The sequence below is a fragment of the Pieris napi genome, chromosome 9 (assembly GCF_905475465.1).
Source record: "Pieris napi chromosome 9, ilPieNapi1.2, whole genome shotgun sequence".
Classification (NCBI taxonomy): Eukaryota; Metazoa; Arthropoda; class Insecta; order Lepidoptera; family Pieridae; genus Pieris; species Pieris napi.
This window is the reverse complement of record NC_062242.1, coordinates 3,650,056-3,669,264: the sequence shown is the minus strand read 5'-3', so window position 1 is coordinate 3,669,264 and position 19,209 is coordinate 3,650,056. Positions and strand designations below refer to the sequence as shown.

At 33.1% G+C, this 19,209-nt stretch overlaps 4 protein-coding genes across 5 annotated transcripts; 3 read left to right on the top strand and 1 right to left on the bottom strand.

The window, feature by feature from the left end:
- The first annotated feature begins 421 nt into the window (after window positions 1-421).
- LOC125052161 (trafficking protein particle complex subunit 5) lies at window positions 422-2,613 on the top strand. The gene is made up of 5 exons (XM_047652784.1): window positions 422-728; window positions 968-1,094; window positions 1,251-1,334; window positions 1,825-1,923; window positions 2,032-2,613. The coding sequence occupies exons 1-5, from the start codon at window positions 577-579 to the stop codon at window positions 2,128-2,130; spliced, it is 561 nt and encodes a 186-aa protein (XP_047508740.1). The 5' UTR covers window positions 422-576; the 3' UTR covers window positions 2,131-2,613.
- Window positions 2,614-7,465: 4,852 nt separating this feature from the next.
- On the top strand, window positions 7,466-8,495 carry LOC125052375 (40S ribosomal protein S13). Its single transcript, XM_047653186.1, has 3 exons — window positions 7,466-7,627; window positions 7,778-7,905; window positions 8,168-8,495. Exons 1-3 carry the CDS (start codon window positions 7,605-7,607, stop codon window positions 8,470-8,472), a joined length of 456 nt encoding a protein of 151 aa, XP_047509142.1. The 5' UTR covers window positions 7,466-7,604; the 3' UTR covers window positions 8,473-8,495.
- Window positions 8,496-8,782: 287 nt separating this feature from the next.
- LOC125052374 (TM2 domain-containing protein CG11103) lies at window positions 8,783-9,568 on the bottom strand. Its single transcript, XM_047653185.1, has one exon. It carries the CDS (start codon window positions 9,446-9,448, stop codon window positions 8,909-8,911), a length of 540 nt encoding a protein of 179 aa, XP_047509141.1. The 5' UTR covers window positions 9,449-9,568; the 3' UTR covers window positions 8,783-8,908.
- Window positions 9,569-13,656: 4,088 nt separating this feature from the next.
- LOC125052373 (SCY1-like protein 2) lies at window positions 13,657-19,200 on the top strand. 2 transcript variants are annotated; one of them, XM_047653183.1, is made up of 6 exons: window positions 13,658-13,930; window positions 14,031-14,866; window positions 15,766-16,438; window positions 16,579-16,798; window positions 17,184-17,366; window positions 18,010-19,200. In XM_047653183.1, the coding sequence occupies exons 1-6, from the start codon at window positions 13,804-13,806 to the stop codon at window positions 18,656-18,658; spliced, it is 2,688 nt and encodes an 895-aa protein (XP_047509139.1). In that variant the 5' UTR covers window positions 13,658-13,803; the 3' UTR covers window positions 18,659-19,200. The 2 variants fall into 2 exon arrangements, with proteins under 2 accessions (XP_047509140.1, XP_047509139.1); XM_047653184.1 differs by lacking the exons at window positions 17,184-17,366; window positions 18,010-19,200 and having other exon boundaries at window positions 13,657-13,930; window positions 16,579-16,802.
- The last annotated feature ends 9 nt before the right edge of the window (window positions 19,201-19,209 follow it).

The following is a 19,209-nucleotide window of genomic DNA, read 5'->3' as shown; positions in this document are numbered from 1 at the left end:
ATAGCAAAGTATTATGAACTACACCTTTATAGCCTTATAAATCAATTACATAATCGGTCTCTTGTATAGAATAATCTACTGGTTTATAGAATAGGTTTTCTTCTCTTAAGAACAATTTAATGATTCAACTTGGAGCAGATATACTGTAAGATTCAGAAACAAGAAGCCTAGTCCGACTCCCGTACGTTATAAATGCACCGGATTTTGAAATTCTAAACTTAGATTGCGCTAAGTGTCGTTGTGGAAACTTTTATTTACAACAACATTGAGATTGATTATATTTTTTTACGCTACTAGTACTACCTACATTTTCTTTTATTGTTAATATTTTCAAGATCGGATAGAACTTAAAAATCCGACTCGTTTTTATACTATCTGTGGATCTATCCGTCAGTCGAGTTATGGTATTTACATTTTACTGATTTCTTTCAAGTGTCAAATTAGTTTTAAAATTGAGCCAAAGGTTTAACTTTGAACAATATACAAACCTAAAATTCTGTTTAAAATTGATACTATAGCGGTCTGCTGCTGTAACCAAGTTTCAAACCTCTTCCTACTCCAGTTCAGGCAAATAAAATGTCATCTAGTCGTTCAAAATCATCAATTCTTGACAAGCCTCTCAGTAAAGGAAAAGGCGAAGTCTCTCTAGCTATTTACGCTCTGCTGTTTTCAGAAATAGTACAGTATAGTCAAAATCGTTCGCATTCCATACAGGAATTACAGACTAAGTAAGTAGTTACAAAATTTTAAATAGTTGTTGAACCCAAACCACTGGGAGTTGCAAAAAGACGTATATATATCCGTTACATATAACATAGTGCAATTATTTGGGCAAAGATCTTTCAAAAAGTAGGTAACTTAAATTAAAAATGTGGCCATGCTTACTAAACTCTATACTAACTTAACTGTAAAGTGTTAGGGGTGCTTAAGTTTACTATGCTGTGATGAAACAACTTTAATTTTTCAGACTGTCTGAAATGGGACAAGACGTTGGTAGCAGATTGCTAGATTTATACTTTGTTAGAGAAAGAAATAGTAAACGAGAAATAAAACTTCTTAACATGCTATTGTTTGTTAAATCAACTCTGTGGAAGGTATGTAAAATGCAGCAATAAAATTAAACCAAGAGCATCAGTTAATTCTTAATCCTTAAATTTTTTAGCCATTGCCACACTATTTGAAATAGATTATTTACTTTAATTCTCTCATCATAACCAACATGACATGACACTTAATACAATTTTTTTTAGGTATTATTTGGTAAAGAAGCAGATAAGTTAGAGCATGCAAATGATGATGAAAGGACATACTATATTATTGAAAAGGATGCTCTGGTAACTTGTTTACAAATATACTGATCTTGCTTAAATACAATTATGCAGCTTCACAAGGCTATAGTACAACTTATATTGAATACTGCTCGCTTTCTCAAATACAAACTTCTTCCGATACTAATTTCCTATTGGCTTGTTGTTATTTTATTGTTATGAGTTTTCAAAGTTTAGCAGTTAAAGTATTTGGGTTCTAGTTTTTACAATCTTTCAAGCCTGAAAATTGTCTTCAATTCTCTCTGAGGCATTTTTCTAGCATCAGCTTCCAGCACAAGTTTACATATATTGAAGAAAAAAAGCAATTCAATATTTGTATATAAGTGGATTTATATCAATACATATATGGATACCATTCTCAACTGACCCAAAGGATTGTTCATGCATTTTAAAAATATTTTAACTGAATGTGCATCACATTTTAGTTTGTTTATCAGTATTAAGATAAATTTAAACATTTGACCAATAAATCTGTATTAATATTTAAATGTTTCAGGTAAATAAATTTATAAGTGTACCTAAAGACAAAGGATCCCTTAACTGTGCATCTTTCAACGCTGGAATTATTGAAGCAGTTTTAACTAGAAGTGGCTTTGTAAGTTTTTATATAATATTTAGATTTTTTTTCTCATTTAAATATTTCAGAGTTTAACATACTGATAGTGTAAATAAACAATACACTTGTTTTTTTTTTCAATTTCAGGCTGCTAAAGTGACTGCTCATTGGCATAAAGGCACAACATATATGGTTAAATTTGATGATGCTGTGATTTTGAGGGACAAGTCATTGGATGACCGATAATTTTTTAAATCAAAATAATCCCCTTTGTTATGTTTTATATTTTAAGAAAAAAAATACTAATTTTAAGTTCCAAAAACTTTTGACAGCACCACTAAATAGGTCTTCATAGTCATAGTTGGAACTGACCTAAGGAAGATAATATAGATAATATTTTGCAAAACATAATATATTCTACATTATTATTTCTTAAGACATTCAGAATATTAAAAACATTACAAGTGCAACAAAATATTTTTTAACAAATCTAATATTCTCTACCAATATTTTAATTTCCAATACTAAATTAGGTTGGTGTTTTTTTTTTATTCAGTTCATATGTAATCATAAACATGCAGATAACTTATGCAGCATTCCCTGCTGTTTCCACAAATGTTTTTAGCTTTAATGAAGATGAAATAATCATGTGTATGATCAAGCTGTAAATTGAGTCTCTGTGTTGAATGCCCATAGATGGGAAAATTACAGTTCTAGTGTTGATTGAAATTTTATTTTCTTTCTAGATATATAATCAGTTTGATAAGAATTATGATCATTTCACAATAGCAAAATTCAAATTTAAATAGAGAACAAAAAGGCTTTATTTAAGTCGAAAGAAAAGTAGAATATTTTCTTGTGTAGAATTTATTTACATTTTTTTTCTACTGTACTGCATTATTTTTATTCAGTATATAACAACAATTTACGACAGCTTAAATAGTCTGTCTCTGTAACGAAGCTCCCCAGATCTGCACTTTGCTTCGCGAGTTGATCGCTCTTTATGTATAAGATAGCCATATAAAAACATAGGTACAATGACAGCTCCTATTCCAAACAAAGCCGTATGGAGGTTGGGTTTAAAAAATTCATATTGTGTTACTTTCAATGATATAAATCTCTGATGGGCTTCATCAAACTAAAAAATATATATAAATTAATTACACTCGGACAAGTTTTATGACAAAATGATAGTGGCACAGACTGTAATTAATTGTGATTCATAGTATTATCAACATAATACATAAGCCTCTCAGCTCAATCCAACCCATATAATCTGGGAACACAGAATTAATATATTATTTAAACACTATACACAAGCAAAAGTATTTAAATAATATATAAATTTCTTACACCAACACAAACATAGAACATCCAACATTTGATGTCAATATGTTTAATAGTTCCTTTTGTTCTTTCCAACTAAATAAGAGGAACATGCTAAATACTTACAACAAATCCTGACTCAAGAGAATGTTTACATGGATCAGTTCTCAATCTCAAAAATTCTTGTCTATATTTAGCTCTTCTTTCAATCTGGGCTTTAATTATTTTACATTCAATTTCAGAAAAAGCATAGTCGCACATTATATCTTTGAAATATTAAGCAACTTGCTTTCATTAATAATAATTGTAACCATTTGACAATAAAAAAATGCACTCATTTTCATGTCATTCAAATTTAAACATAGAACAAATTATGTTATTTTTCAAAACTTAGTACAGTACTTGAATTAAAAGAAATAGATAATATGTTATTTTCTTCTATAGATTTTATTCACATACATAAATTTGAACTACTTTAATTAGTTATTTTTCTGAATCACAGCAGCAACTTAAGACAGCTTAAATAGTCTATCTCTGTACCGAAGTTCTCCAGATCGGCATTTTGCTTCTCGAATTGATCGTTCTTTTTGAATAAGAAATCCATACAAAAACATAGGTATAACAACAGCTCCAATTCCAAATATAGCAGTTCTTCGATTGGGTTTGAAATATTCAAATTGCGTTACTTTCATAGAGATAAATCTCTGATGGGCATCGTCGAACTAAAACAAAAACATAACATAGGTACCAATTATCACTAATTCAAATACATAATATATATAAATTAAATACTAATTACGTAATAAAACTTACAACAAAGCCAGCTTCAGCGGCATGTTTAAATGGGTTTGTCCGCTGTTTTAGGAATTCACGACGCATTTCAGCTCGCCTAGCAGCTTGTTTTTTAATAAGTTCATATTCCGTTTGAGATATTCCGTATTGTTCAGCCATTATTTTTAACACAAAACGACATCTAATACATAAAATCTATATTCTGTAGTTATAATTTTTCCATGAAGTGCGGAGCAGGTCACAGACAAAAGTAAAATAATTGTTAGGCATAGACCATGGATAGACTACCCAATGCGATCATTACATGTTCGGTTGGCGACTATACGATCCAATAGGATCCAAGATAAACCAATTATCAATTATTTATTACCTATACAAATTGTTATTCTTAATTCTGTTGCTTACTTATTGCTTCAAAATCTCATAATTTTAAGAACCCGCCAAACACTTCAAGTCCCTGTGACGTACCTACTATGCTTGTAAATTAGTAAACAGACTTCAAGACTGCAATTTCTGATAAATTTAAACAGTGATTTCTGTGTAAAATGAATTACAAATAGTTGTAAATAGTATTTATACAAATTGTAAAGACCTGATTCACAACGCAGTTGCGCATATTCAATGAAATCCCTATAGGTTTCTCTTGCTGATTTGCAAATGTTTACATTCACAAAACATTTTCTCAAAACATTATGGTGGCCATTCACGGGCGATCCATATGGCTTTCGCGCCACGGGCTCGATACTCGACGTCGCGCCGAGCCAAATTCATGCCATTCACGAACGCGCCAGCGAGCCGTTCCATTTGATCATTTGGAGTGTAGGCGTCGATAGCACCGGACGTGTTCATAATGAACTTCGATTCAGAAGATGAGTTTTATTTATCTACCATAGCGATTTGTCTAGTTTAAAAAAAAATAAAGTGGTGTAAGGATTGGTTGGTTGCTGAAAAGATCGCAACTCACTCACATAAATTTAATGAAGGAATTGACTTTGGAGCCAACTGACTGGAGGAATTATATGCGAATGGATGAACCTACCTATTTTAAACTTTTGGAACTGGAGACTCCGCTGATTCAGAAAAAAAACACTAATATGAGGGAAGCTATAAGTCCTCATGAACGACTTAGTGCCACTCTTCGATTCTTAGCTTCGGGCATGTCATATGAGGAGTTGAAATTTCCTACACTTATCTCTCCACAACGTTTGGGAGTGATAATTCCTGATACATGTAAAGCTATTCTTTTTGCTCTTAAGGATTATATGAAATTAAGTAAAAAGAACTGTTATATTTATGAATATTCTTTATTATAAAAATCAAGTTACAATTATTTATTTATTTATTTACACTTTGTTGCTTTATGATATAAAAATTTAACAAAATTACAAGTAAAGGAAAGGCAACTGGCGGCCTTATCGCTTTCGAGCGATCTCTTCCAGGCAACCACAAAAGAAAATGTATTAAATTACATAAGGTAGGCAAAAAGTGCAAAAATACATGTAAAGAAAAAGAAACTAAACAGGAACACAAAAAAACAAACTAAACTAATAAAGGATAGGTACATTAAAAAAAATGATACTAATAATAATAAAAAAGTGCACATGAATCATTTTAACGATGTCGACAGGTAATGTTTGTTATTCAGTGAAATCATCGGCCTGATTTTTTGGTCTCTTGTTCTAATAGTATTAATTCGTCATAGTACCATAATTTTGGAACATGGATGTCATCTGTACCAGCTCCTGATTGCATTGATGCTTTAACCTGAAATAAATAAATAAATAATGTATTTATTGTTTTCTTTTTAACCCTATTGTGACGGTATTTACGACGAGAAGTCAATCAGTGTATGAATAAATTCCAACCTGTATATTAAATTATAAACAAAGGATTAATTTAATATCCTTTGTTTATTAATAATTGGATTATTTTTTTATACCACTCTCGGTCCGATAAACTACGACTCATTGGTCTAGTAGTTAGTAACCCTGACTACGAATCCATGGGTCCCGGGTTCGATCCCCGGCTGAGACGAACATCGATGTGATGAGCATTTGGTGTTGTGCTTAGGTTTTGGGTGCTTAAATATGTATTTATATGTCTATCTATAATATGTATGTATATCAGTTGCCTAGTACCCATACCACAAGCTTCACCAGCTTAGCATGGGACTAGGTCAATTGGTGTGAATTGTCTTTAAAAAAAATAGCGTACCGCGTATTCAACAACGTAGTAGGTCGGTAGGTAGCAAAACGTCGTGAAGCGCATCACATCTGCCCCTACAACTACTTCCTAGCGGTCACGACCGCTCTGTCAAGAGTGCACCGGATAGGAAGAAGAAGTACTTACTTTATTAAACTCTTTCCTGAATGAGGCTCTTAGTGCCTGAAGTTTCTTTTTTACTGTGTCAATAGTGGCGTTAGGCGATTTGGTTTTATAAAAACTTAGCAAAACCTCTAATGCTGCATCGCGTTTTTGTTTGTTTTGTTAGGCTTCCAGCACCTCCAGCGCCTCGCCCCGCACCATACACGACCTCCAGACCACAGGCGAGCCGCGAGCTGGTTTGCGCGGAACCAGATGAATCTCAATAACACATTTATAACATCAACATCCAAGACAAAAGGGCTGGACCCCTCCCGTCGGCGTCTCGGAGCGCGCAGAGGATTCGTCCGCTGGTCTGCCTCGCTGGGCTTCCCTCGGGTAACCGAGGGTCTCACCCGGTGTGGTACGACCGCGCCCGCGCGCGCTCGTTGCCGCCACGGGGGGGCGCCACCAGCCCCACCGACATGAGAGGAGAGGCGCTGCGTGAGCGAAGACGCTCCGCAGCGCAAACGAGGTTCAGGGCCGCTCCAGGCCCGCCCCAACGACCGTCCCGCCGTTGAGCGGGACGCGTATCCCGCAACCCCCCGCAAGCCCATGGGCGTAACGGGACTCCCAGCGCCACTTAAGGGTGATTGCGCGGAAGATAGCAGTTAGACTCAGACCGACCGGACCGTTGGTTTTCCGCATTCACGAGCGCGCCGCCTGCGTATACGCGCCGCGCCAATTGACTCGGCGCGATGGACATTCGCGCAGTTGGAACTCCATCGCGCCGAGCCAATCCATTTGGACCGACAGTGTTTTCACATTCATGGACGAGTTTTGGATCGACAGCGTGCCAAATGTATCGATGGATCGCCCGTGAATGGCCGCCAACGCAGTGACTATTTATACGGATATCCGTATGAATAGTCACTGCGCTGATTTACACCTTCTTCTTCCTTTATTTTACGATAAATATTGAAAATATTTCTCGCTTAAATTGAAAGTGGCTTTTTCGACAAGAAGATAATCTTAAAATCTCAGATCTCGTACTTTGATTTAACGGATGACACTTGACATTATGAAAATCTTATTTTTTATATTTGTTTTATGCTATGAGATTCGGGTAGAGTGTAGACCTATAATAACTTTAATGTGTTTTTCATGAGTCTGTGCCGATGTCTGCCCAAAGACTATAGAACGTTTTAATGGTTTCCGGTCTTCAAGTCGTCAACGAAACCATCTTTTTGATTTCCCTTGTTGTAGTTGTCAGAACGGCAATTTTTTAAAAAGCCGCAATCATGGGTCGTATGCACGCACCTGGGTAATTTTACATTTATTTTACTTAGTGGATTGTTTGGCTTAAATTCCGATTAAATTTTTTATTGTATGATTGGTATTAAAAGCTTTACAAAAACATAACCTATGCAATCAACACATGGCGGTCTTGATCAATAGTTATTTTGGATTTCAGCAAGGGTATCTCGCAGTCAGCGTTGCCTTATCGTCGCAGCGTTCCAACTTGGTTAAAATCAACCGCTGAAGATGTTAAGGAACACATTTTCAAGTTTGGCAAGAAGGGTCTGACTCCTTCCCAAATTGGTGAGTGCTGTTATTACTTGTTTTGTGTTCTTTAAAATACCTATTAAGATTATATGTTTTAAGGAACATATTGTATACTAATTGTAAATGAGGTTAAATTAGGATGTGTATTGTGATAGATCTTTAATATTGGAATATAAATCCAGATATAATTTTAGTTATCTATGCTGTTTTAAATGATACTATTTATTTCCAATAGTCTAACTTAATTTGATTCTGTAATATTGTATATATTTTAAACATTTAATTTTTAAAATTTCAGGTGTTATGCTTCGTGATTCCCATGGAGTGGCTCAAGTCAGGTTTGTCACTGGTAAAAAGATTCTTCGTATTATGAAGGCTATGGGACTTGCCCCAGATCTACCAGAAGACCTTTACTACTTAATCAAAAAAGCTGTTGCCATGAGGAAGCACTTGGAACGTAACAGGAAAGACAAGGACAGTAAATTCAGGCTTATTCTGGTTGAATCTAGAATCCACAGGCTTGCTCGTTACTATAAGACCAAGAGTGTCCTTCCCCCCAACTGGAAGTACGAATCAAGCACAGCATCAGCTTTAGTGGCTTAAGTATAATAAAAGTAAAATTTACAGTGGTTGTTTTAATTATCATAATAGAAAACTCCGACAGTTTCAAATGTTTTCTTAAATACTTGATATACTTAATAATACTGTATCTGTAACATACATCCAAATATATTTCTGATATTTACCGACAATCTCATAAATCTTGAAAATTTATTATGATATTATATTGTTATAATAGAGCAAAGACTATATATCAATAATTATTTATCTATTAATACAGCTATATATCCACTTTTATCATAATCATGTTAGGTGTGCCTTAGTCACCAAAGGAATGTAGGAAAAAAATATGTATACTGTAAAATGATTTATTGAAGTCATTAAGAAAATCTTATTAACAAGTGATATAGTGTGTGCTTAATTCTAAGTGTCGACAATAAAAGATAGCTAACATGATGGATGTTAGGTTAATATATTTCTAAACATATGGGTTCCAGTTACTACCGTCTTCTGGATGCAGATTATTAGTTATTAATAATACAACATCTACAATCCACCAAATTCCAAGTCCACCCAATGTTAAAAGTTTGCCCACAGCTGTACCTGTTTGACCCAAACAAAATCTGTCCATTCCAAGAAATCCTAGTAATATACTGTAAATTAAGGTTGTTGTAAAGTAATGTCCTGAATATCGTACACAAGGAAATCCATCCCTAAGAAAACTCCTGCTTCCATAGCACTCAATTCCATCTAGTGCTTTACATTGCACCTTTGTTTTCTCCACATCTTCATATCTAACACCTCCGAATTTCACACAGCCATGCTTTACTGCCTTCTTTGCAGTTTCGTTACCTTTATGATCTACTGGCTCATCACAATCTAGAAATTCTATAGGCAAAAAATTACACTTAACAAGTGGACTTAGTGGGCGATATGGTTCCTTCAGGTATGGCTCACTTTCAGCTATAGTAAGAGTAAGAAATGAAAAAAGAACTGTTATAGTTTGGTGTAGAATCATACTTTTGTATTACATACAAACATGTTATATCTTAATAACTTGAAACTTAATTTCGTACATAACTTATTTTTATTTGATTTCTCGAGATTGTGTCCACAGATGACAGACCAAGGACGATTCGATTAGACTAGGATATGAGATATCTGTGGAACCTAACGTTTAGACTCGGCTAAGTATAAGTTGGCGGCGTGAGGTTAAAAAAATAACAAATTTTTACAAAGGTCGATTGTTAAAGTTGGTGGTCTTGAAAGCGCTTATTGTGGTTCAATTAACAGTGTCTGAAAAGTTAAACCAAAAAAACATATAAAAGTGAGAGTTTCATATGGCAAGTGTCAACCGTCAAATCAAATTCTCCCGGCGAATGATTAAAAAAAAAAAGCAAACAAATTGTTGTATAGTGCTTTTCATGAAAGAAGTCCCGCGGTGATTTTTGGAACTAAATTTGACAGGTCGGCAATGTTGTCATTAGTCGATGTTATCAAGTTCGTTTGTTGTGGTAGATTTTTGTGATTTTTTAAGTAGCTTAGTGCATTTTGAAGATTGATTACAATGCCAAAAGTTGTAAAATGTTCGGCTCGAGAAATTATATTAAAGGTGAAAGAGTTCTGTGAAGCGGAACATAAGAATCAAGGTGTTTTAATACCACTAAACAATGTTCGGAAGAGAGTTGGCGCCATAACAGGTACTTTTTAGAGTTGCCATTTAATAATTTTTTGCTGTATTGATGGGACTTTTATGATATAAATTCGTTTTTGCGACAAAATTGAATAAATATATAACGTGATGAAACTAGGTAACTGAAATTAAAACATATATTACATAAGCATTATAAACTTAAAGTTACTATTATTTTTAATTGTTCATAATTTAATTGCAGGTGTGTCAGAGAAAACTGTAACAAGAATTACAAACGAAGGTATAACAGCGGCGTGTATTTCGAAAAAAATTGTAACTCAACAATTATGCATTAAAACTCTGAATAAAAATTGTATTGTTTTTATTTACCCTATTTTCTCATCTTTTCCCTGTAAGTAGGTAGAACACCGATAAAATAAGTAAATAAAAATATACTTTTTACATAACAGAAATATTATTTCATCGAAGTATGCAAATAGTATTATTTGATAAATTACATCTGCTAAATGTAAATAAAGTAGGTAAATTTTTTACTCATAAATGGCAACATTACGTCATGCGATTGCAGCGCCGCGTCTGGGGGACTTCTTTCATGAAAAGGACTATAATTTGTTGTTTTTATGAAAATGTAGAAAAAGCCACTTCGATATCAAGCGATAAATATTATTTTCAATGATTATCGTAAAATCAAGGAAAAAGAAGGTATAAATCACACTCAATCTTTGATTTTAAATTGCGTGGTACAGTTGACGGTAAGTTGGACTGAGTGGTTATGATACTTTGAGCTAATTTTATATTTTTCTTCTGTACTAAAATGTGACTTCCTTAAAGGGGCTTTCCTTATTGAACATGTTAAATTCCCATCAGGATAAATTTTCTAATATGGACCATCGATTTAAAAGCTCATATTTTTTTCTGTAGATAGTACAAACTAAAAGAAACCGTTTTGCAAAGTTTTAGGTTCCGGAAACTTACGGTTCATGAGCTACATTTATTTTTACTTTTCATACAAATTGGCAAATAACACGCAATTAAAAAATAAAATTTGACAAATAATTGATGTCAAACGTCACTTCTCGTTTCAATTAGTGTAGGGTTCCGAAAATTTTGAACGTATCGATACCTACTCGTTCGTATTTCCTAATTAGTATTTGTATTTCATTGTTTGCAACTTTCTGTATTATCTAATTCTTACTGGATAAAGTGTTTACTTACTTATTTAATATCCTAAAAGTACCCAAAACCGAATCGGAGCATCCCACTATCCACATGGAATTGTCTGCTCTACCCGGGCTACTCCTAGAGTGTATGTAAAAAGCTCGGAGGGGCGGAGGAAGAGCAGCCCCCACCCACCGTAACAAGCCTCTGGTTTTTTGGTCACCTTCGGCGACCAGCCTTAGCCACTACAGCTTGCATAATGCCTGTGCTTTGGTACGCAAGGGTGGAGAGGCTGCATTTCCCGTAGCCCCGGAGTTGTCCAAAAATCAATTATTATCTATTGTTCGGTTAGGTGAGGTTAGTATATTAATATTTTTTTTGGTGGTTGGTTATTATTCTAAAACTTTAAAGTTGTAAAATTTAGGAAAAAATCGATAAATATAAAAAAATTGATTATTTTTTTATTCATCATTTATGAAGTTTTAAGACTCCCAGACGTCGCTGGCGACGTGGCCATGGCGTAGCGGTGAGGCAGGGCTCTAAAGACAAATGAAAATTAAACAGTATCAAGATCATTTAATCCCAAATATAAATTATATTTTCCCAATTTTCTTGAGATTCCGGTAGAAATTTACAATGTGTTACTAATTATTAATGTTTATGTTTTTACGCCAAGTAATGTGCCTATAATACAATATTAATAAAAAAAACTATAATCCTACTTCATCCTATCCTATAACTGGTTTGTGTTGTTGCAGGTATATTAGATTATTTACAAATCTTATGCTTTTGGGCAGTTAACGTGCACGTAAATTTATCTTATTATAGATCAAAATTATCGGACCCAACATGATTATAACTATAATGCATTAAAATATTATATTTTTTTGCTTTTTTGTTGCTGCATTGGCAAAAATGTCCCAATATTGGGTTCCATCTTTTCTTAGTAGGAATTTGTGGAAGAAATGGAGGTAGACCTTTTGCCGTCGTTGGGATGTTAAATTCAAATATCATTTAATCATATAGGTAACACATTGTACACTTATGACTCGTCAGTAAAGAAATACATATTGTGCGTTTTCCAATTACAGAGCATTTTGCGACTCAGTGCCGCACAATGCGGCAGTCGAATTGAAGCTTAATTGGAACGTGAATTAGTTATCAAATGCATCAGCAGAGTGCGCTAAGTCAGTGTTGAAAAAAAAATGTTCTGAATAGAGTTAGCAACCTCATTAATATGGTTAACAATAATAATTGGTTGAAAACTTTTTACGCTTATTTTAATAATCAAATTATTTCATTAACAATTTTTTCCTGAAATAAGAGAAAACCTTTAAAGAATATAAGGTTTTAACAAGCTAAATTAACAGTAAAATATATAGGTAGTTTCATGTAAGAAGTTTACATCATTTACGTTTTGAGTAATTTTTTTTAAATGATTTCTAAAAAAATTATATACTTTTTCAAAACCATTGCAATGTTTACAAGAGTATAATCCTGTAAAATAAATTTGAATATAAAAAGAGTAACTATTTATACCTTCATCCATACTTATATTAATTTTTTTTAGCAGTTTGTAATAACTTTAATTATTTTCAAAATTTACGACGAAACAAATTTTTCAACAATAAATAATATTTACTAACGAAAATTTCGATAAATGCCAAGTTCAAGAAAAACACTGGTCAATTTTCTGTCACTGTGTTGGTATTTATTGCGAGAAGCACGCGAGACTCGAGAGCATTCGTTTTGAGAGTGCTCAATTGTGCGAAGCGTTGCTGTAGTTGGAACATTCAACGTTGAGCATTATGCCGCAAAATGCGCTCTAGTGCTGTAATTGGAAAACGCACAATAATGCTTCTAATTTTACATTTAGTACCAGTTCTCAAATCAAGGGCGTAGAACGGAAGAGAAGAACTGGCAATAAACTCTCCGCCACTCGTTTTAATCGCCATGTTTTTTTTACACAACGTTTGTAAGGAGCTGCAACCATTTCACTATGTTCCACATGACATCTTAAGTAATTAATAATAATAATAGTAATTATACGGTAGAAATAAATAAAACTCATGATAGCAAAAACATTTATTTACAAAATTTCCCATTTCCGATTACGCCCTACTGCTTCTTAAATATAATTTACTAAGTGTTTATAATAATTTACTAGTTACTAATTCTTTCATCTGGCTGAGACAGAGCAGTCATAATAAACTGTATTCTAACTTCGTCTTCCAGACATTTTAAACATATTGCTTTGATTTTGATAAGTAACAAGACATGGGCTAATGGCTAATGTTGTTCACTGTTCAGTAATATGGTCGGACAGATGACAGAGGTAATCTGAAGTTTTGAGGCATCAACAGACTTCCTATCCTGTGATCACTGGTCTGTGGTCAATCATATTTTTTATTTAATTTTACTTTTGTCTTGAGACTCTTGAGTCTTGACTCTTGTTATTTGTGATTGTGCTTCGTATTGGTTTTATCCTGTAAGAACTCGTTGCACTATTTATATTGGAATGTCTTTAAATTCCTAGAAAAAGTGAAAAGTTATTAGCTACAATGGAGGTGTTTAATAAGTTCTATTCATCTGTTTCGAGTACGGTTTCTCAATTGTCTGGTGTACTTCCTGGAAATCCGGTGACTAGAGAATTTGAAGCTACTCAATACATCGCAAGTGCTGGACCAGGTACATTGTAAAGAATATACTGATTTGATATACACACATATATATACATACAATAGACATTGTTGATAAATGAAAATTGAATTCCTTTTTTTATTTCTAGGTCTGTTGTGGAAGGTTTATACAGGCTACAAAAAATCAACTAAGCAGGAGGCTTCGATTTTTGTATTTGAAAAGAAACAATTAGACAGATGGTCAAAAGCAGACAGGGATATCATGTTAGACATATTGAAACGGGGTATTCTACAGCTAACTAAACTCCGCCATCCTCAAATACTTACAGTTCAGCATAGTTTAGAAGAAAGCAGAGAAAGCTTAGCATTTGCTACAGAGCCGGTTTTTGCTAGCTTAGCAAACATTCTTGGTAACACAGATAACATGCCACAGCCGACACCTAGTCACCTTGTTAACTATAAACTGTATGAAGTTGAGATTAAGTATGGTCTTATGCAAATAGCTGAAGGTTTAGCATTTTTACACAATGATGTAAAGTTGTTACATCACAATATCAGTCCTGAATCTATTGTAGTTAATCAACAAGGAGCTTGGAAAATATTTGGATTTGATTTTTGTATTGCAAACCAGAGTCCTACAGGACAAGCACCATTTTGGCCTTTTAATGAGTACTGCCAGGCTATGCCAGCATTGACACAATCATCTTTAGACTATCTAGCTCCTGAATATATTCTTTCCGCAACTCATTCTCCAGCCAGTGATATTTTTTCTTTGGGTATGCTTGTCTATACCATTCATAGCACTGGGCATCAACCGCTTGGAAATATCAGTGGGGATTATTCTAAATTTAGAAGGTTTGTAAATGAATTGAGAAACTTGCCTACATCAAAGCTTCTATGTGTAGCAGAAGGCTTAAGAGAATATGTAAAACTTATGTTAAATGTTACACCAGAGTTGAGGCCTGATCCTCATCAATTGTTAAAGGTATGCAACAGTTTAAATAAATATTTTATTAATTTTGTAAAAAAAATATAATAATTATATATATGTATTATAATTTTAGTTTAATATAATTTCATCTAATCTACTAATATACAGTAGAACCTCGATAAGATAAAGTCCAAGGGAAACACAAAATATTTTATGTTATCGAGGTTTTAAGTTATCAAGGGTACCCTTCCTCCCATTTTTACTTGAATGCATCAGAAGGATGGAAAATTAAATATTTAATCATATTTATTCACATTACTTACATTACATAAAAATAAAACAACAACTAAAGGTTTAGTCTACTTAAAAAAAACTGTGATTTTCTTTTGTTTTAAAAAATTCACTGTTTATAATCGATTTGATTTTCAATGACAAATAGAGAGGAGAATACGTTAACACATTAACTTATGATGCAAGTAAGTCGTTGTCACAAAGCTAACCGCCGCAAAGCTTTGAAGAATTTAGATAAAGCAAACAATAGGTAATGTATTGTTTACGTTAACAATACATTAGTAAACACGTGCAAGCAATAAATACCGAAACCATTTGTTTTGACACTCTTATAAAATGACTCATTCACAAACAATTTTATGTTATAGAGGTTGTGGAAACATTTCTTTTAGTTACTGAGGGCCTATACAGAGATTATTTATTTACGTTATAGAGGTTGCGTATTTTAAGTTATAGAGGTTTTGGGCTCTGATGGGAAGGGAACATAGTATTTTTTGAAGTAACAGAGGTTTTTATGTTACCGAGGTTTACGTTATCGAGGTTCTACTGTATTTACAAATCAATATTTTAGGAAAAAAATTATTAGTATATTTAATAATTTAATGCATTGAAATGTTGTTGTGGAAATTTAGCATTTAGTAAATATTCTTTTAAAATTACAGATATCTTATTTTGAAGATGTTGGTGTGAAAACTCTCAACTATTTAGACTCTCTGTTTCAATGGGATAACCTTCAAAAGTCTCAATTCTACAAAGGTTTACCGCAGATTATTCAAAAAATGCCCCACAGAATATGTATTTATAGAATATTGCCATGTCTAGCAAAAGAATTTGTCAATCCACCAATGGTACCTTTTATTCTACCTAATGTTTTGTTGATCGCAGAAAATTCAACAAAAGAGGAATTTATCAAATACATACTACCTGTTTTGAAACCTGTTATGTTAATACAAGAACCAATACAGATATTACTTATTTTTATGCAAAAAATGGAGCTATTGCTAAAACTTACTCCAGGTGAGGAAGTAAAAACAGATATCCTTCCAATGTTGTATCGAGCATTAGAATCTGATGCACAACAAATACAAGAATTATGTTTGTCGGTATTACCAACATTTGCATCTTTAATAGATTATCCAGCTATGAAAAATGCTTTATTGCCAAGAATAAAAAAGTTATGTCTACAAACAAATTATTTATCTGTTAGAGTAAACTGTTTGTTATGTCTGGGAAAATTATTGGAACATTTAGATAAATGGCTGGTCCTGGATGAAATTATACCATTCTTGCCTCAAATACCTTCACGGGAACCAGCTGTACTAATGGGGATTCTTGGTAAGTTGTCATCATTAAATAATATTTTTTTTATAATAATAAATAATCATTAGGTTGTTGGAGTATTCCAAAATTTTAAAATTGACTAAACTTTATTAACTACATGGCTTGATTTATTAATAATTTTTCTTACATTTCAGGTATATACAAATTAACTCTAAGTCACAAAAAATTAGGTATCACTAAGGAAGTGATGGCCACAAAGGTGTTGCCTTTCTTAATACCACTTTGTGTTGAAAATGGTTTAACATTAAATCAATTTAATGCACTCATGTCCTTGGTAAAGCAAATGTTATCGAAAGTGGAGGCTGAGCATAGAACTAAGCTGGAACAACTTAATTCCATACAGAAGGAATCTAAGTAAGTTGTTTTGTCATTATTTCAAGTAGATTTAGAAATGCCCATCAGAAATTTAAAATTTTTGGTAATATGAGTTTTGTTCATGTCTATAGTCCATGTTAGTTTAAAGTGAAATGAAAATATTTCAGCCTAATATTATGCAAAGTTGTGTATGTCATTAATAAATTATGTTTTTGTGTGACTGGTCATTATTGGAACATAATTGGCCTAAGAGGATTTGATGTTCCGATCATATTTTTGATACATGTTATCAGCTAACCACAAGTGGACTTTTGGGAGACCCCAAAAGTCCATCCCTTCTTTATTTACTTTCCCGCGAAGTTAACAGGATATGAAAGAATTATTTATAAAAAAATCTTTTATTGATTGGGAAATATTTTTGTAGAGTAATGGAGCATGCGCTGACACCAACATCAGACAACTTAGTACCAACACCACAAACAGACATTGACAAGATGTTTTCGGGTCTTGGAATAGATCCATTCGCATTTAGTTCTAAGCCACAGGAGAAGGAAGCATTGCCACCTCTTAAAGATGCAATGTCTCTAAGTATGGAAGATAAGCAAAGGTATGGAACGATCTCTGTAATAAACATCAAGCGTACAATGATATTTTAGTAAAAAATTGATTAAACAAGAAGACAATAACTAAATAATAATACCAAATATTAATGAGATTAAAAAATTATAAAGCCAAAATATAATGGAATTTTTAAAAATAATATACATTACAAAGTAACAATTACACTTTGAAACATTACGGACTATATAAGTGTACAATGAATAAGCCAACAAACTTATTTATATACAAATGAAACAAAAGAAAGTATAATGTTTGTTAACATGTTTTGTACAACATTTCTTGTACAAAACATACACGGAAAAAACATCTTCACCATAATAACAAACCTAAGTACAGATACCGGCAAACTTCTTGAGCATTAAACAAGGGAGTGGAGGAAAGTTTGCGCATCGCGGGACTGAAACGTCAACTGATTTACCAATCACGCGATCGACACGTATCTCTCCCGCCGCCGCCCTCCTCCCCGTGATACGTAAAATCGCTTCTGCGCAGGCAAGGTCATTTGTTTAAGATGTTTTCCGATATCTGTACCAAAGTACCTATAATAATAACTACGAACTGTTTGCAGTATATAAATCTCATAATTAGCGGGCGTTTTTTGTCATTATAAGTATTTTTATATTTTTTAGGTTAGCACAGCAACAGGAAACTCAACGAAAGATGTCACGTCAAGCACCAACGATGCCCACGGCCAAAGTTGTGCCTCCCCCACAACTTCCTAAAGCTGTAGATTTAACCAGTTCGTTACTTCAATCTAATCTTACACAATTGTCGAAACCACAATCTAGTTTAAATCCTAATTTAACTCACAATAACAATTCCTATCAAATGAGCACTAATAATTTTATGAGTGCATCTCCAATAGGAAAAGTGGGCAATCCAATTGGAAAACCCGTTGGGAGTCCGGTTGGGGACACAATTACTAGTCCAATCGGTAATACACTGAATAGCCCCATTGGTAATACAATGAGTAGCCCCATTGGTAATACAATGAGTAGCCCAATTGGTAATACAATGAATAGTCCTGTTAGTAATACAATGGGTGCAATGGGAAATTTAAATTCCCCAATGAGTAGTATGACTTATGGTTTTCAAAATCACTTAGCTCTAACATCCTCTCCACCACCAAATGGTAATTTCAATAATAAATGGACTAATCAAACAAATATTAAACAAGATTGGTCCGCCTTTGAATCTCTTTTACCGAATTCTAATGAAAATAAAAATAGTAATGATAAAAAATTTAGTAATAATGAAATGATGGATTTATTGGGTTAATGAAATACAGATAATAATTTATTTAATATGAAGACGGTATCGTTTGTTCTAACGAAAATTTGCTGATTATTTTTTTAAGGAAAGGTACTGGTAAATTTTCACATCACATTTCCATAATATATAAATTGTTTATTATAATTTTAGCACATCTAATGACTGATATGTATTAAATAAAAGTTTGACATTCCTCGTACAATCTAAAAAAAATGATAGTTTTTGAGTAGTGAGATTATAGTAATGTTTTGTTTATTGTGGTATTATTAGTAGATAATTATTTAAGACGAATTTGTTATGGCGCGGTGCAAAACGTCTAGCGGTGACAGGAATAGAATAAATCAAATTATGGTAACGTTCCTAAGAGATTGGATTACTAGACGAGGGCTGCGTTCATGATTGTACATATCAAGTCTGAAACGTCTGAAATATTTTAAGTTATTCTCATTTATATATGTGAGATAAGAACAAGGCATTAAATCATTATTTTTGAGGTTTTTAGTTGGTTTGAAAAAAAGACTATTCACTGCTAGACTACCAGATATCACTTCTGAATT

Coding starts and splice junctions, on each gene's coding strand:
- LOC125052161 (XM_047652784.1), top strand. CDS start 577: ATGTCATCTAGTCGTTCAAAATCATCAATTCTTGACAAGCCTCTCAGT. Junction 1,095..1,250: donor TTAAATCAACTCTGTGGAAG/GTATGTAAAATG, acceptor AATTTTTTTTAG/GTATTATTTGGTAAAGAAGC. Junction 1,924..2,031: donor TTTTAACTAGAAGTGGCTTT/GTAAGTTTTTAT, acceptor TTTCAATTTCAG/GCTGCTAAAGTGACTGCTCA.
- LOC125052375 (XM_047653186.1), top strand. CDS start 7,605: ATGGGTCGTATGCACGCACCTGG. Junction 7,628..7,777: donor GGTCGTATGCACGCACCTGG/GTAATTTTACAT, acceptor TTTGGATTTCAG/CAAGGGTATCTCGCAGTCAG. Junction 7,906..8,167: donor TCTGACTCCTTCCCAAATTG/GTGAGTGCTGTT, acceptor TTAAAATTTCAG/GTGTTATGCTTCGTGATTCC.
- LOC125052374 (XM_047653185.1), bottom strand. CDS start 9,448: ATGATTCTACACCAAACTATAACAGTTCTTTTTTCATTTCTTACTCTT.
- LOC125052373 (XM_047653183.1), top strand. CDS start 13,804: ATGGAGGTGTTTAATAAGTTCTATTCATCTGTTTCGAGTACGGTTTCT. Junction 13,931..14,030: donor CATCGCAAGTGCTGGACCAG/GTACATTGTAAA, acceptor TTTTATTTCTAG/GTCTGTTGTGGAAGGTTTAT. Junction 16,799..17,183: donor TCCATACAGAAGGAATCTAA/GTAAGTTGTTTT, acceptor ATATTTTTGTAG/AGTAATGGAGCATGCGCTGA.